This window comes from Melozone crissalis, unplaced genomic scaffold (genome assembly GCF_028551555.1).
Source record: "Melozone crissalis strain CALT ecotype California unplaced genomic scaffold, PUWL_Pcris_2 ptg000106l_1, whole genome shotgun sequence".
Classification (NCBI taxonomy): Eukaryota; Metazoa; Chordata; class Aves; order Passeriformes; family Passerellidae; genus Melozone; species Melozone crissalis.
The window spans coordinates 5,445,298-5,463,529 of NW_026535883.1; the positions used below are offsets into that span (position 1 = coordinate 5,445,298).

At 39.1% G+C, this 18,232-nt stretch overlaps 1 protein-coding gene across 3 annotated transcripts in view; it reads left to right on the forward strand.

Annotated features, from left to right (window-relative positions):
- Nucleotides 1-8,110: 8,110 nt before the first annotated feature.
- The window catches only part of HACE1 (HECT domain and ankyrin repeat containing E3 ubiquitin protein ligase 1), a 48,714-nt gene continuing 38,592 nt past the window's right edge, over nt 8,111-18,232 (forward strand). For 2 of the 3 annotated variants that reach the window (XM_054291730.1, XM_054291731.1), the window contains exons 1-6: nt 8,111-8,285; nt 12,763-12,817; nt 13,875-13,964; nt 15,804-15,908; nt 17,600-17,675; nt 17,977-18,108. In XM_054291730.1, coding sequence (XP_054147705.1) covers nt 8,210-8,285; nt 12,763-12,817; nt 13,875-13,964; nt 15,804-15,908; nt 17,600-17,675; nt 17,977-18,108 — 534 coding nt within the window. In that variant the 5' untranslated portion in view covers nt 8,111-8,209. Of the gene's footprint in view, nt 8,286-12,762; nt 12,818-13,874; nt 14,033-15,803; nt 15,909-17,599; nt 17,676-17,976; nt 18,109-18,232 lie in introns of those variants that run through there. The other variant, XM_054291732.1, reaches the window with a different exon arrangement.

Genomic DNA, 18,232 nt, shown 5'->3' on the forward strand with positions numbered 1-18,232 from the left:
ATTACTTGCTCTTTGGTATCTTTTTTCTTAAAAATGCTTTGTGCAGATGGGTTTTCTAAAAGAAGAGTAATGATATTTTTTATATATGAGATATAGTTGTAAGGTTTTCAAGCTCCAGTAAAGACAATGCTAACTTCAGGGCTATGACATTATGAAAATAGTTCAAAGTATTTTCACTCTAATTCTTGAGCACTTTGGATTTGTTTTGAGGCACATTAAAGCTTCCTTTTGAAAAATGAATGCAAGGGAGATGTAGCACAAATATAGCAGAAATAGAATTGGTAGGAGCTGCTTCAGACCAGGAGCCTGGGTAAATTAGACAAAGTTTAAAAACATATCTTCAAGCCTGGACATATTATTTTTGAGAAATATCAGCAACCCAGTTTTAAGGAAATGTAGGTAGGCATTAACTGCTCCACAGAGGATAGAAATGGATGTTGCACAAGCTGTAATTGATGGTCCTTTAGTTTAGAAATTTTGACAGTCAATGTAAATAATGTGGGTCATAAAAATAGACAATAACATTTTAAACCTTATTAAAAAAAAAAAATTATACCTCTTTTTCAGCAGTGCCAGAATCTCAGAAAGAGAAACCAGGACATAGTATAGCTCATGCAGCAAAGCAGCAAAGAAATGAAAGGCAAGATAGTTCAACAAGGTAGATAAAATAAAACCAGAAAAAGTGATGGGGAATTTTTGTGATGTCCTGAGCCATAACTGCTGACCTGTCAGTTGGCAGAATCGAAGCAGGTGTGGTGCTTTCAGGGCCCTCTCTGAGCAATTTTCTCTCCTTGATGAAATTTTTTCATCCTAAAATGAAAAAAAAAATCCAGTAAAAGTATATACAGTTAATATTTTTCTAGAACATGGTTTTCAATGTTATCTAGGGCACTAAGTTTGTCCATTAAAATAATATATTAAAATGACTTCAAAAAACCCCATTCAGTAAATATAAAGCGAGCATATTTTTACATGGGATCATATTACTAAAAAATAATACAAGGCATAAAAATAATAGATCTTGTTTTGTGAGTTTTTAATCATTATTATTATTATTATTAATTATTGTTAGGATAATAATATAAAATATAATTTAATTATTAATAATTAATGCAGCCTCTATTAGTATTGCTTTGGCATCTGTAGGAGAAAAAATGAGGATCAGACATCAAATCTGGAATCAGCCAAGTTCACATTTCTTTTGACAGTAGAAATAAATGTAGAGATAATCCATATTATTGTTATTGACTTTTAACCCCATTGACAAAAATGTGGGGTTGTATGGATTGTTTTTAAGATAGATATGCAAATGAAAAATTGATTTCCAGTACAAATAACACATAAAAGTTAAACAGTTTAAAGCTACATTTTCTTACCCTCAATACTACTGATAACAAGGTGAAATGTAGATTTTGGAATCCAAAAAACCTCTGGGAAAACAAGGATTAATGTATACATGTATAAAGCTTATCTATCCAATGATGAAAAATGTTTGCTTGAAGTTTCACAGTGGTAGCATTTTACATGGCCAGGTACAGTAAAACACAGCTGCATGAATTAGTGAACAGGACAGACAGGCAGCTGTGGTAGCACTGGAATTCTCAGAGATAGGTACAGACCCTCTGTTACTGCTTTCATTGGGATTGTGCACAGTTCTCTGCAGTGCCCTTGATCTGATTTCCTCCATCCCAAAGAGTAAACATCCAGCAATAAGAATGGATCATTTATGGGATCACTGAATGGATCACAGTGCTGGAACAGCTCTCCTATGAAAACAGACTGAGAGAGTTGGGGCTGTTTGTCCTGGAGAAGAGAAGGCTCAAGACAGATCTGTGGCCTTGTAGCACATAAAGGGGTCTTGCAAGAAGGCTGGAGAGAGATTTATCACAAGGGCATGTAGTTATAGGACAAGGGGGTAATGGCTTTAAGCTGAAAGAGGGCAGGTTTAGAATAGATACAGGAAAAAATTGTTTACTGTGAGGGTGGTGAGGCACTGGAAAAAGCTGCCCAGAGAAGTTGTGGATGTCCCATCCCTAGAGGTGTTCAACATCAGGCTGGATGGGGCTCTAAGAGCCTTGGTCTAGTGGAAGGTGTCCCTGTCCATGGCAGGGTGCTGGAGCTAAATGACCTTTATGGTCTCATCTAATCCAAACCACACTTTGATTCTGTGAAGACAAGCCTCCTCAAGACCAGAGGGAAAGCATCATGCACACGTTGCCTGTGAACATCTTTGATGGCAACACGGGGAAGGGAAAGGTAGTTGAAGATCTCTTTGAATAAAGTTGATCTCCACTACAATTCTGCAAAGGTCTTCAGTTATACAGCTTCATCTTCATGGCAGGCAAGTCCCAGCACATCATATGAGGGCAGTTTACAACCTTTGCTGGCATGTCCAGAAGAAGCTGACTCAGCCCACAAGGAGCACATGGCTGCTGGGAAAAATGGCTCCAAGCCACACTCCCAAGATGTGCTGACTCCTCACCCTGCAATGCAGTGGAGAAGAAAATCTCTGCTGGCAGAGCTCCTTCCAGGAAGAGCTCAGATTGCACTTTTAGTTCACTGATAGGGAACAGAATCAAGGCAAATGGAATTGCAGCAGGAAAATATTGGCTCATGCCTGTCTATCTTGGGTATCCCTTAAAAGTATCATATTGCTTTCAGATTTTTAGCTGATTCCTTGATGAAACATGCCCTACAACTCTATCTTGGCTTGTATCAGAAACAGTGTGGCCAGCAGGACCAGGGCAATGATCATAGCCTTATACTTAAAAATGGCGAGGCTGCACCTGGAACCCTGTGTTCACTTTTAGGCCCCTCACATTGAGGCGCGGGAATGAGTCCAGAGAGTGGCAGCAAAGCAGGTTAAGGTCTGGAGTACAGTGTTCTAAGGGATGGCTTGGGGGCCTGGGCTGTTTAGCCTGGGGAAAAGGAGGCTTGGGGGGACCTTATTGCTCTCTGCAATTACCTGAAAGAAGTCGGTCAGGCAGGGGCTGGTCTCATCTCCTGAGTAACAAGAGATAGGATAAGACCAAATTCAAACAGAATCAAGCTGAATCAGAGGAGGTTTAGATGGGATATTAGGAGAAATTTCTTCACCAAAAGGGTTGTCAATCACTGGAACATGCTGCCCAGGGAAGTGCTGAGTCACCATCCCTGGAGGTATTTAACAGTTGTGCAGTACTGTGCTTAGGGACATGGTTTAGTGCTGGACATAGCAGTGCTGGGTTCATGGTTGGACTCAATGATCCTAGACTTCTTTGCAGGCAAAATAAAAAATTATGCTCTTTTATCTATTTCTAAGTATTTACTGATATTTTCCCTTTCTGCAGAGATTCAGTATTTTTTCAAAGTAGTCCTATCTCACAGTTTTCTTGTAAATTAAAAGGGCCTGTTGAACTGAATCCAAGCAGAAACCCTTTTATATTTTTGGTAAAAGGAGCCAACAAACTATAAATGAAATGCACTTTCCCACATATTGAATTTGTTCCTATATTTTGGTGTTCTGTGATGACAAAAGGTACAGTTTAGGACTGTATGTTTGAGCTCATCACTGTCCAGAGAAGGCTCTTTGTGAATAACTAGAAATCTAAAGACAGAAAAAACCTGAGATCCAAAGTTTACTAAGTCTTTATGCCACAAATTTCTCCTGGCATTTAAGCACAGAAAAATCAATATAAATTCCTCACTTTGCCGTAGGCTAACTAGCATAAAGTTCTTCTAATTTTGTATGTCTTTGTGAAGAATGTATACAAGAAAAAACAGAGTGAAAGAGCTGAATGTTTTTAGTTTTACACAGTACTGCATTCCATTTCTGACAACAATCTGTATTCCTTCCAATCCTGAAAACAAAATAATTTTATCTCTGAAGAAAAGTTTTCTTCTAGAAAAAACAATACCACAAGTACCAGAGTTTTAACTGTAAAGGATGGTGTTATCTTTTTTGAAAAGAAACAGTCTACCTCTCATCCTCCCTGAGACTGCTCACAGCAATGGAATTACTCTACACACATAGCAAGGACAGTGTTGCTTTCACAGGGCTGATAATTGGTTTGATTTCATTCACTGTGAAAGACAAGTTTGACCAATTGCTTGTAGGCAGTTGAACATGGCATCTTCAGATGTGTAAGTGCAAGGGACAGATATATTGAGGTCCCTTTATCTCAGTATTGAAGGGAACTCTGCTGACTGCATTCAATGAGCAAATGACTTAAACCTTAGGTGGTAACTTGGGAACCTTAATCTTTCCTTGAGATGTCAATTTTTTCCCTGACATCAAGAAAATTAATAAAATTTGGAAGTATTGCTATACCTATAGTATAAACAAATAAATCTAATTTTACTATTTTCAGCCAATTTTGCTCACTTAAAAGTTCTCTATTTAAGACTTAGTCTTACTACAGGTGTCTTACAAACACCTCCAAAAGTGTCCAATTCTAGTGCAATACCCATTTCTAAACTGGACAGAATTAATTATCATGCAGAGGCGCCTAGTTCTCCACAGCAGTCAATACAGGCATGGACAGCTGCAATACCACTGGAAAAGCAAACTGTTCCAGTAGAAATTTCCCAGAATATACTAAAAGCTCATAGAGTCAAGCTAAGACTTTTTTGGAATGATGAAGTCTACTACAAAGTAGTCTGAAAAAAAAGAGAAACCTTAGCCATGTGTGCAGCCCTCAAACCAACTGGGTGGATCTGGAATTAGATCATCCTCTGAAAGGGATACTGAACGTTGTGACCATTGACACTGACCACTGAGATCATGTCACCCCTGCCTGGATTGTTCTCTGGCCTCCACTGGATTTTCCTTCCTTGAAGTTTTACACAGTCATCAATTAAAACAGTTATTGAACATTGTAGATCTCTTCATGCTGTAGTGGAAAGAAAGAATAAGGCTACAAAGCTGCAAATGCCCATCCATACATCCTATCTGTTTGGGAATGTCTTGGCAAGTAGAATGAGTTTGTGCAAGAAAACCTGAAATAGAGTCCAAAATGGAGGGAGAGAAGGCAGGGATGTTTGGAGTGATGGTGTTTGTCTTCCCAAGTCATCACTACGTGAGGTGGAGCCCTGCTTTCCTTGGCATGGCTGAACACCTGCCTGCCCATGGGAAATGGTGAACAAATCCCTTGTTCTGCTTTGTGTGCAGATTTCGTTTTACCTTTTAAATTGTCTTTGTCTCAACCCATGAGTTTTCTCATTTTTGCTCTTCTGATTCTTTCCCCATCCCATGGGGAGGGAGTAAATGAATAACTGGGAGGGGCTGAGTTGCTGGCTGTGGCTAAACCACAAAGACCCCAGGAGACAGAGAGTAGAAGCACCTGATATTAGGTCAAGGAAGATCTTGTGTTTAGGGCTGGGAGACTGTGTAGATTATTGCTATGGAAATGAGTTAGTTAGTATGTATGTTCATTCCCTTCTTTCCTGAGCAGTTTGTGACAGTATGGAAGATGATAACCACCAAGAATTTATCTACTCTCTTTCCCAAGAAGAACTAAGAAGAATTTAAACCACAATGAGATCAAGCAAGGCTGGCTGAGTAAGAGTAAGAACTTGTATTACCACTTCACTGTCCACTAATAGCATTTCCTCCCTGCAGATCACAGTAAAACACTATATCTAAAACAAAAATTTACTAAGGATTTTATACTGTTGTATCAATCCTTTAACTTTTGAGGATGCATCCTGAATATATTTTGTGTTTAGCACTGAATTAGAAGCTAAATACATAAAAATTATAGCATTTTGTGACTGATTGCATACTCTTAATGTTTTTGTTTCAGCCCATTATTTTGGTGCTTTTAAAAGATGTCACCAAATATGTCTTGTGGCAGTGTTGCACTGAAGGGATATAACTGTACTAACAGACGGTTTCCAAAGATGTTAATTTAGGAAAAAAGCATACATTCCCCAGTTTCCTCACTTTCCTCTTCTTAGATTTCTATGAACAGTTGTTCATACATATTGTAGCTCTAATATTAGGTGTGTCTGGAATCATTCTCACAGAAGAAGAAATGGATCTCAAGCAGTCAATTAATCCTCTACACTAGTGAGAACATTTAGAAACTGGAATAAGCTCTAACCTCAGCTCCATGAATATTGGAATAAAAGGAAATAGCTCTCTAAGGCCCTGTGCAGAGAGGAGCCCATGCTGCAGCAGATTTGCTGGCAGGGGTTGTGACCCTGTGGGGACCCACCCTGGAGCAGCCTGGTCCTGAAGGCCTGCACTCCATGGAAGGGACCCACGCTGGAGCAGCTCATGAAGAACTGCAGCCTGTGGAAGGGATATGTGTCAGAGAAGTTTGTGGAGGACTGACTTCTGTGGGAATGACTCCACACTGGAATAGAGGTGTGAGATGTCCTCCCTCTGGGGCAGAAGGAACAGCATAGAGAGTGTGTGGTGAACTTACCACAGCCCTCATTTCCTGTCCCCCTACACTACTGGTGGGGAGAAGGTGCAGAATTTAGGCATGAAGTTGAGGAAGAAGGGAGTTGTAGGGAGGGAAGGTGTTTTTTAAAATTTAGGTTTTGTTTCTCATTAACCTACTCTAATTTGGTTGGTAATAAGTTAAATTATTTTTTTTCCCAGGTCATATCTTCATGACATTCATTATTTTTCCACTTCTACTTTGTCCTGTACAGTGTTTCTTTTCCAGATAGCAGAGTCCAAGTCAGCTCTCACTTACATGGAATCCAATTCACAGGGCCTTTTGCAATAGAATAGGGTCATGGTTTTAAACTGAAGGAGGGTTGATTTAGATTAGATATAAGAAAAATGATTTTTACAATGACAGTAGTGAACAGATTGCCCAGAGAGGTGGATGCCACGACCTGCAAATGTGTAAGGTCAGGTTGGACAGTGCTTTGAACAACCTGATCTAGCTGAAGATGTCCCTGTTCATTGCAGAGAGGTTGGAATGGGTGACCTTTAAGAGTCTATTCCAATTTAAACTATCCCATGATTCTTGATTGTTTTTGTTGTCCTTTCTCAACCCTTTTCAAATCTTAGATAGCTTTTCTTCATTTTTCCAAGTCAGAATCATTAGAGCATTTCACAGAATGAAACAATGAAAGCATTACACAGAACCAGATCACAACAGATACCTGTGGAGTCCCATATACCTTCTTGCACTTGGAAGTTGATCATGAATAAAACCTTGTTGGGGTATGTTTTCTTTACATTCAATTTTTACATAATTTTTTCATTCTCACTTTACAGCACTGTTATGTAGCCCATACTTCTTTGGTTTGCCAAGATTATATCAACACCTGAAGCATCATTAAAGCCAAAATACCCAACACTGAATGCTCCTTCACGCTTGACAACATGTATTATTGTCCTAGAGCAAGAAATGAATTGACAGGCTTATGCTGGTGGTTGTTTCCTTGCACAGTTCCAAGTGTCTGTAGATTTTATGCCGGCGCTAGAAGGGCAGTGAAGCTGGTGAAGGGTCTGGAGCTCCAGTGAGAAGCAGCTGAGGGAGCTGGGGTTGTCTGGCCTGGAGAAAAGGGGGCTCATGGGTGACCTTACCACCTGAAATGGGGCTGTAGCCAGGTGGGATTGGTCTCCTCACCCAGGCAACCGCGACAGGATGATTGGACATAGTGTTAAGCTGCACCAGGGGAGGTTTAGGCTGGACATTAGGAAGAACTTCACAAAAAGGATGATGAAGCATTGGAATGGGCTGCCCAAGGAGGAGGCAGAATCACCATCCCTGGAGGTGTTTAAGAAAAGACTAAGTGTGGCACGGTCTAGGTGACATGGTGGTGTTCAGTCATAGGTTGGACTCAATGATTTCAGAGGTCTTTTCCAACCTGATCGGTTCTGTCATTCTGTCCCGCCTAGGTGCGTTTGCAGCTCCATTCCCCGCCGTGCTTCCGGGGAAATGAGCCCGCACGGGCAGGGTCTCCTGGCAGGGGCGGCTTCAAAAGGCATCACATTTTTATTTTTATTTATAACAAGCAGACGTTTAAAGATCCATTTTCCACGAGATTTGAAAATCCACCGCCCACACCCCTTTCCTTCCTTGGGAAAAATGCAAACTGAGGGAATTCGCCACCGCCCCCAGCTCCGCCCCGCGCATGCGCGCAGCGTCCCGGGGTGGCGGCGGCCTGGGCGGCCTCGGCGCCGCCAGCGCCGCGATGGGCTGAGAGAGGGCGGGCGGTGGCAGCGAGGGGTGTCCGCGGCTCCGGGCTGGCCGCTCCGAGGATGGAGAGAGCCATGGAGCAGCTCAACCGGCTGACCAGGTCCCTGCGCCGCGCCCGCACCGTGGAGCTGCCGGACGGTAGGAGCGGGGCCCTGACAGAGCGGTCGGTCCGGGCGGCCTCCGCGCCCGGGCCGGCGGGGATGAGTTGAGGCGGCTGGGGAGGATGGGACCGGGCTCTGTCCGCCTCTGACAGGCTCTGTTCGTGTGTTTGTGGTGCTGACAGCAACAGCGGCTCCCCTTCCTTCCTTCCTTCCTTCCTTCCCCCGCCCTCCGTGGCGGGCGCGGGGGATCCGATCAGCCGGGGCTGCCGCCCTGAGCCCGGGGTGCCGGACACCGGCTGCGTTCGCTGCTGCATCCTTCGCCAGGTGCCTCGTCCATGACAGAGTAGTGATGAAAAGTCTTCGTGGTTTTTTTTTTTTATTTGTGTTTTTTTTATCTTTTAGTAGTGCTGAATTTTGTTTGAAAAGGTATTGTAAGTCACTGTCACCCGTCACAGCCTAATTTTTTTGGGGTCTAAACCACTTCACATGGGTCCTGGTTCCCGATATCAGGATGGGTTTGAAAGCAGGGCTTGAGGCTCTTACGGCAAGTGGGTTGTTGTTCCAGCCAGGTCCAGTTTTTGGGAGGGCTAACTGTAAAACTCTTGGACGGGCAGAATTCCTGTTCTTGTGAGTCATGTGCGGTCACTGTGCTTTCCTCAGTGTTTGCTTTAATGGATGAGTCCTTGGCTGCCTGTCTGCCAGCTTTCATCTCCAGTGGTGGAGGAGAGGGAGTAATATTCTGTTTTCTCTGTGCATTCCCTGTTTGGACTTCCTGGTGTCCTGCTGAACTGTGCTACTGCACCTTTCACTTATTGTCACCTGTCAGTTCCAGTCCCTTGCAGTGCAGTTGCTAATAAATTTCACTTGACAGGCAAGTTTCAGGCAGATTTTGCTGCTGCTTGTAGGCCTTTGAATGGCAGCAGTGAAAATTGATGTAATACTATTAACTGAAGCTTAGACTTACAGAAATAATGGAGTAGCACCAGTTCAACTGATTGAAGATGCTAATATGAATAACAGTTTGCACAGCCTGTGTCAGTTGGAGCTGCTTTAAATTTACTTCAGTAGTAATGTAGGCAAATTGATTCTGAATTTTGTCTGTTTTCTTCATGTCTTGGCCATTTTTGTCTTACACTTTGTAGGTAGTTATGTCTGTGGAATGGCAGTGCAGGTGCAAGCCCTGAGACCTTTGGAACAAGTACTTCTGTCATCCTGTAGTGCAGGTGCAAGCCCTGAGACTTTTGGAACAAGTACTTCTGTCATCCTGTAGTGCAGACAGAGTGTGAGTTCTAGGATTCCTTAGAAGTTGCATGAAACAAATCAGTGGGACTGATATAAGGAGATAAATGGGCTTAAAGCTTTCCACACTGAAGTGTCAAACTGCATTGCAAGAAGGTCTCTGTCCAATGGCCATCCAGCTTTGGGTCCGTCTTAGCTCATTAGGGATCTTCTTTCTTGACCCTGGTGTTCCTTAGGTTCATGCAGGTCTGCCCAAACTCTCCCTGAGAAGCAGGTTTGGCTTGTAGTATGTTGTTCGAAACATGTACTGACAGGATCAGCTTGGAGTATTCCACACTGGGCTAGGATAATATGTAGTTTGGTGGCTTGTGGTGTGCTGTGTCTGGCCTCTTGAATTAGGACTCCTCCCTCTTTAGCCCCACTGTATTTGAATAATTTGAAAGATACATAGTTTACCCCTCCATCCTTAAAGTGAGCGTCATGGTTCTCTCACAGGAAATGGAGATGTATGTTTAAATTTATTTATGCTGAAGAAGGCAATAAATTTCAATAAATGGAAGTATTAAAGTTTCATTGCATGGGCCATGGCCACTTGGGTATGATGTGCACAGTGCTGACACCTTGAGATTGTGATCTCTGCCAGCTTCACAATGGTATCTCTGAGGAAGTAAAGTAGTCAGTGTGTCTTGCCAGGGCTGGATTCTAGATGATAAATTTCTAGTTTTTTTTTTCTTAAAGCAAGTCTTAACACCTGAGTCCAGTGCCAGTGAATACACTGAGCTTGCAAGTAGAACTTTTTTTTTTATCACTCTCCCAAAGTATCCTTCAGCAACTGTTTTGTGGACACTTGAGAGCTGCACACAAATTTCTGGATGCTTCTATTAAGGCTCAGTGCCTGAAAATGAGGTCTTGCAGCCCAAAGCTGTGACACTATGTTTGGTGTGCCTTTGTTTTGTCTTTATATAATCAAGATTTGAAAAGCAAGCAAATAAATTCTGTGAGTCCATGAGTGTATAATGCTTTTTCTCTACCTGCTGTCATGTAGTTTGTGTCATTTGGAGCTTTTTTTTTATTACTAGAGAAAATAATCACCAAAGATAGGCATAAAAAGCTCCTTAGTCCCACACCCTCTTAATTACTTCTTACAGAAAAACTCTGGGAAAGTCTGCATGTGCTCCACAGTGTAATTTCTGTTAATAGAATAGCAAAAGGCTTGGTTTTGTAACTGTGCCATAAATGCCTGTTATGGCCCAGCTACACTTGTATTTAACTATTGACTTTTTCTAGATCACTGCACTTGCAATATAGTTAAATATAGTTAGAATCAATATTAAGCATTTCAATTAAGTATGCTGATATATTTAAAAGTTTTTTTCACCCTTTTTTGGTGTCTTGTATAGGACCTAATTGTGGAAATACATAAGGATGTAATGTTTAAATTTAGTTGATGTTCTTAAGTTTGGTTTTTTTGTTTTATTTGCAAAGCTTCCTGCCCAGAGTGCTTTGAAACAGAGCTTGAGATATGTTTTTTTTTTTAGTTTGTGTATACTGGGAGCTAATCATGGATAGATTTTTTCAAAATGCTCAAATGTTTTCCACAATTGATATTTATTTAGCATCTATTTAATTTTGTTTCAGGATTCTTTCTCTCTGTGTCCCCTCCCTCTCAGCTTGTTCTTTCTCCAGCAGTCAAATTCTAGGGGTATGTGTTGGAGATGGAGTTTTCTGATGCTCACAGAACTCTGCCATAAGAAACAATTTGTAGAGAGTTCAAACTTGAACTTGGTGATGGTTGGTGACTCTGCAATGTTTAATCATAATTTGGTGTTTTGAGAGGCTTGTGTCTCTTGCACCATGTGTTTTCTATAAGCAATGTTGATTTTTTTTTTTAATTTTGTTTTAAAAGTTTTATAGCTGATGAAATGTGATTTGAATCTGACTTATCTCTGTCCAGTGTTCAAAGGTAATAATAATAGATTGTTAGAAAGAAGCATTGCTGCTTTCTTTTGCTAGCTAGGGACACACAACTTCAACTGGCTGATAGCAGCAGTAACCTTGGAGCAGTGTCAAACAATAATAACAACAAATAGCAGAGCTGCAGCATGATAACAACTTCCTGGATTCCACTTCGTCATTCTGAAGAATCTTTATTTAAAATAAATTCAGTAGATGTCACCTTGCCTACCTAGTGGAAGTAGTGAATATGTAGAGCATGGTCTGTAAAAGACACAAGATACTCTGCTTGTTTTAATTCTTCCTGTTCTGGTTGCTTTGTGACTTTGGTTTGATGAAGGTGATGAGGAAAAAGTTGAAAATAAAAAATTTTTGAGAACAGTTCCGTATTTCCATATCTTGAAGCCATATACCTGGGTTCTCAGAAAGCACAGTCCCTCCTGTCGTAAGTTGGTATCTAAATGAACATTCTGTGGAGATTGTACTCTCAAAAATGGGTAGCTTTTTGAAGGGAAAAAATATAATAATTGTCCATAATAAAAGAAAAAATTATTCCACATTAAAACCATTCATAATTATTATATGTTAAAATATTTTAAGTTTTGTCAAATTAATCTTCTAAAAATAGTATTTTATTTCAGGAAGTCTGTAAGTGACCAGACAGGCTCATCACAGCCATGCAATGTGCTGGCACTTGCAGCAGTAGTGATGACAGAGTCTGTGTGGCTGAATGTCACTGTTTTCCCACCACTGACGTGGATCTTTGTTACCTTCAAGTGTGAAATATGCAACTGATTAGAGATTAAAAAGTTAAATGAAACTTATTGCACTCAGATTTTCAAGTATAGAGACAAAATGGAATGGTTATGAAGTAATTTAAAAAAGTCACTCCTACAAAATCATAGTCTCAGGACTGTGGAAGTCATCTTGGAAGACGGGCAACTTCCTTCTTTTTAAAATTAAATAGTAAAGTGTTTTTGTTTTGTTTGGGTTTTTTAATGCACATCTCTTAGAAACTTGGATTTAGGTAACAGAATTGTCAATTCAAAGAAATTGACACTCCACTGAAAATTCTTTATTTTTTAGTTTGTAAAAGAAAAAAAGCCACATTGAAATTTAATGTATTGCAATTCTGTTAATTCTCTCTTTTATCTAAGTGTGATGGCTTTTTCTGTACAATGAAACTTTGTCTGTGTAGCATCTGTGTAAAAAAAATATCTATTTCAAGTGGATACTTGAAAATGTAAATAAGTGTTGCTAGATACATTTATTTTACATGAAATATATCTTTATGGTAACAGAGTAACTAAATTTCTTCCCAGATAATGAAACTGCTGTCTATACACTGATGCCGATGGTTATGGCTGACCAGCACAGGTAAGAGCTTCTTTAAATTTACCTTTTTTTTTTTTTTTAAGGTATGAAAAACCCAGCCTATTTGCTGAATTCATAGCTCCTAAAGCACTCCCAGAAGTCCAGCTGCTGAATTGCTGAGTTGTGTTCTAATTTGAAGTTAGTCACTGACTGTGCATCCCAGCATACTTTCACCTGTTTTGATTTATGCCATAGAGTGGAACTGGGATTTGTTCTGTTGAGGCAGATGGGAAAATTTGTCCTATGATAAGAACAAAAGTGTTGTTTTGTAACTATGTGTTAATTCTGTGTGTGTATTTATGGGTGACGTAGAAGCTCTTAGTCTCATTTGACATCTGGAATTCCTCAGATGAGCAGATGAACAGCAACTCTTACTGAGTTGTCCTTGAAGTGCTTGGAACCTGGAGGCTGCATAATGCCAGCTAAGTGGTGCTTCCTTCACAGGAATTTTGTAGGGAAGCAGGCACTAACTCTTACTGCAAGAGAAAGCTGCTTTCCCACCCAGGATAAACATTTGTTCTGCTGTGTATTATTTTGAGATCCCATGCAAGGGTTTTAAATCAACCCATTACTGGAAGTTGAAAGGTCCTATTTAAATTTTTTATCCTGATCTTGTATCCTTCTACTTCATCATCATGATTTCACATACCACTCTTCCCTCTGAACTTTGCCTATGTTTGGGAAAACTGTTGGATATGTGGTTGGGATGATTGTGATAAGGGGAAAATGGGAATTTGTATTTTGTTTAAACCAAAGCTGTTGAAGTGCTTGTTTTTTGTATTTGTAAAGAAGTGATTCAATTGTTTGGTCTAATTCTTACTAGTTTACATTTGAAACAGTTTCCCAGTGGCACAGTTCATTTTTTATGTACAGTAAGAAATGGAAAGATATTCTTAATCAGCAAATGCTTAAAAACTATGTGATCTCTTAGTAATTAGTTGTATGGAAAAGAAATAGTGATTAAGTAAGAAATAGACTACTTGTGTACAACTTAGAGTATAAACTTTGCTTAGATATGTAAGCTGTTTTTAAAATTAAAAAATTATTTTTCTATTTGAAGGTCTGTCTCAGAGCTGCTGTCAAATTCAAAATTTGATGTGAATTATGCCTTTGGACGTGTGAAGAGAAGTTTGCTTCATATTGCAGCAAAGTAAGACTTACTTGAGTCCAGTCCAGAAGTTAACAATGAAAATATTGCCACAAATCTAAGGCACCAATGTAAGCTGGAAAACTCTATAGTGTCAGTTAACATTTGTTTTCACACTTTTTGTATCTTGTTTGTTCTGCCTAGTAATGTCCCTGCCTCAAAAAGAGGATTTTACACATGGTATCAAATGGCTCTTCAAATTCCAGTGAAGGAAGTCTGGCTAGATACTTTTTTACCTTTCTGTGAAATCTCAAGTACTTTAAAAAAATGCAGCCACGATGTGCATCCTGTATAGCTGGGTTACTCTTGCCTTTGTAGAGGCAGAGAACTCTCATTTGCAGGTGCTGATTGTTTTTGAGGTGTTCTATAACAGTGGGAAGTGTTTGGATGTTTGTTGGGAAGCAGCTTTCCAAAGTACTTCATGTGACCATAACTGAAGGGACTATAACTCAGGAGCTCACTTCTAATAAGTTTTGTATCCTGGATAGCTTCAGTGCAAATTTTGATCTACATTATTTATTGTTTGTATAGCTCTTCAGTGGGGATGACTCCATATTATATGTCACTCTACCAAGAAACAGACAGGTTACCATCATATAAATAGAAATTAACCAGATAGTTTTTGACTTTTCAGGACCTTTCAGGAAGATAAACTTTAAACTGATGAATGAATGCTCTGTATTTAGCTCCCCTTTTAAATATATTGAAAGTTCTTACATTTAAATGGTTAAAAAAGTACAAAACACAGAAAAGGAAATAGTAGCAGTATTGCATATATATAGCAGTATTTGGTCACAATAAAGGTGGAAATTCCAGCTTCTTAAACAGGCTATTAGAAATAGCTGTTTCCCAACTACTTCATCTAAGAATTACATAGTGCTTATTTAAAATTTACTTAAGGAAGTACTTACAAAAATGCAAGCAAATTTTTAACATATCCGTTAGAATTATATTTGAAAATATACTGTACTTGCTGATTCTAAAGGTACAAGAAGTTGTGTTACACTTAGTTTCTGGATTGTCTTTTATCTTGACTTAGTTATTGGGTCACAAAGGGGTCATCAAGCTGCTGGTTTTGCAACATATTGTACAGTTAGTCTTCAGTTTCTTTGGGTTGTTGTGTAGCAGTTCTGATGTTGGGAAGATTTGTAAAAATTGAGTAGCTGGTTGTAACAGATACAAAAGTACTCTGTTTATCTTTTCAATCAGCTCTTCGTCTTACAGAGTTCAGGGGCAAGATAAATATGTAATGCAGAGTTTCTGTTCTCTTAGTGACATTGGTTATCCTGAAGAGCTGCTATATTATGTAAAGTAAAAGAGTTCAGCTCTTTATTACAAGTTCAAAGTTGCTAGCAAAGAAATATTTGTACTAGCAAATAAATATTTGTACAAGTTTTAGAATTTTCCTGATATTCAGACTTCTAAACATAACTTCCAGACACAGAAGCATAACAAACCCCAAAATCTGTAATGGAAAATTCAGTCCTGTTAATAGATTAGGGATGAGGGAGGTGAGAGGAAATTGAAAGCAAAACTTACATAGTTTTGTTTATAGTTTAAAGAATTAACAGTCCTAAAGAGTCACTGTTGTGTTTTAAAGTCATTAAAATCAAAGAGAAGGCTGGCATCTATTCATTGCTACCAGTTATATTTGGTCACTTCTCACTGCATTAAGTGACTTTCCTTTAGCTTTGTGTAGCCTGAACTATAAGGTGTAAAACAATTTTATGTAAAGATGTTCTAGTGAGTGTGATCTGCACATAATATTGCTGTTGTCTTTATGCCAATATTGATTTGTAAATATTCTTGTTACAGTTTTTCCCTTTCATATTTTCTTCTTAGCTGTGGATCAGTTGAATGCCTTGTTCTGTTATTAAAAAAAGGAGCAAATCCAAACTATCAGGACATCTCAGGATGTACTCCTCTTCATTTAGCAGCAAGGAATGGGTAAGTTTTTAAAATCCTTAAACTCTTAAAAAATTTTTTCATAACGCACTTGAGCTGGCATCTTCTGTAATATTTTTGCATAGTTAAAAAAACACCTTTGGTTTTCACTTTTGAAAATCGAGAACATGGAGGTTAAAATCCTTATTTTGAGTATTCACAGAGTAATATTTTATAAATAGTAAGTCATGTCTGAAATACCAGTTCCACTTCCAGTCATTTTAGTGTTTTCTGTTAATCAGGGGTGTAGTGGTGTTTGCAGGGGTCCCAGGGCCAGGGAAGAGATGAGAATGTTGACTCCATGTTTCAGAAGGCTGGCTTATTATTTTATGATATATATTATATTAAAACCATACTAAAAGAATAGAAGAAAGGATTTCATCAGAAGGCTTGAAAGGAAAGGAAAAGAATGGAAATGGAATGATAAAATCTTGTGACTGACCACACAGTCTGAGACATCTGGACTGTGTTTGGCCATTAATTAGAAACAAGCACATGAGACCAATCACAGATGCACCTGTTGCATTCCACAGCAGCAGATAATTATTGCTTACATTTTGTTCCTGAGGCCTCTCAGCTTCTCAGGAGAAAAAATCCTAAGGAAAGGATTTTTCATAAAATGTGTCTGTGACACAGGGGCATAATGATTCTTACGACAGTAATTGAATGAGGGATACATTCACCTTCCAGTTAGCTGAGTAAGAAAAGGTGTTGTAGGGCTTGGAGGGGGTCAGAGACTTCTGATTTTTCTGAGATAGTGTCCCTAAGAAAATTTTTCCTGCAAGAAAAGGAATACAAAGTTGGCACAATGTTAGGAGAGAGGCAGAGAAAGAACTCTAAACCAGCAAGCAAGTACCTTTTAAAGATCCTACTTCTGGAATTGTAGTATGTGAAAACATCCCGTTGTGAAGGTAATGTTCTCTTTTTTCTTTTTAGGACATGTGTGTGATACAATAACTGAATTGTATCACAGTTGGTACTTCAGGTGAGGAGGTGGTACAGTTTAGTGGCTTCTGGGTATGTGTGAGGTCTATTTGTAGGAGAGGAAAGAAGCAGGCAAATGGTTTATGATGAAATGCAGAAAAACACACAGGAGACAGTTATGTGGAAATGAGTTATAAGAAAGGTACCAAATAAAAAGGAAAAGCAAAATAAATTTGTAAAGGTAAAGCACTTAGAGCATTAAAAATGTTAAAAAACCAAACAAAACATGAATTAGGAAAAAATACCTCTAGTTTTATTAAGAAAGTGCTTGTACTTAACAAGGATTTGCATAGTTTTACAATGACTGCCTCATTAAGTTATGATTTAGTGGTGTGCTGTAAACATGTCCACTGACATGTACAGGTAACAGTGAACTTCATGGACTTCTATTGGCTGAACTCTGGCTTTTTGTCTTGAGAGGGTAGTTCATGCAGAGCTGAAACTGTTACAGTAGTGGTTAAGTGCTTCTGCACTTTCCACAAAACCAGCTGTGATTTTAGCCCTGTGTTGTTGTTTGCTACCCTTGCACTGTCTGAGTCTCTGTGAAGATCAGTTCTCTCTTTCACATGCACAGCACTGTACTTATAAATTTTGACCACCTGTTATGCTTAGAACAATGATAAATTAGAGTGAGTGGAGCTCTAATAAGATATTTAGTCTTTTTAAGTGATTTTCCCTGACTGGATTTTAATGTGTTCTTTTGCTTATAGCCAGAAAAAATGTATGAGCAAGCTGCTGGAATACAGTGCAGATGTCAACATTTGTAATAATGAAGGCTTGACTGCAGTAAGTGCTATTAATTATCACAATGTTCATAAAATGAATGAAGAATTTGGAGATTCTTGGTTTTTAAGCTTTTGCTATCTTACACATAAAACCAAACTGCTGTGTGTCCAGTGCCATCAAGAATCAAAAGATGTGATCAAAATACCCAAGCATATGATTGTATTGTTGAAAGCTTCACTTAATATTATGCAAGGCTTCTCTTTGTGAAAGTGTTGACAATAATACAGCCAGGTTTGAAATAATTTTTATGGTGTATATATGCCATTGCTAAAGGAAACACGTGTCATCATTTTGTGCTTAGATTCATTGGTTGGCTGTCAATGGACGAACAGAATTGCTTCATGATCTTGTTCAGCACGTCAGTAATGTCGATGTTGAAGATGCCATGGGACAGACAGCCCTTCATGTAGCTTGTCAAAATGGACACAAGACAGTAAGTTTCTAAACTGAATGAACACAAGTAATTTGTGAAGAACTTGGTAATGCCTCAAAGTTGTTGTGGTTTTTTTATAAACTTCAGAGTAGTAATGCACATGATAATGGCTACAAGTGTGAAG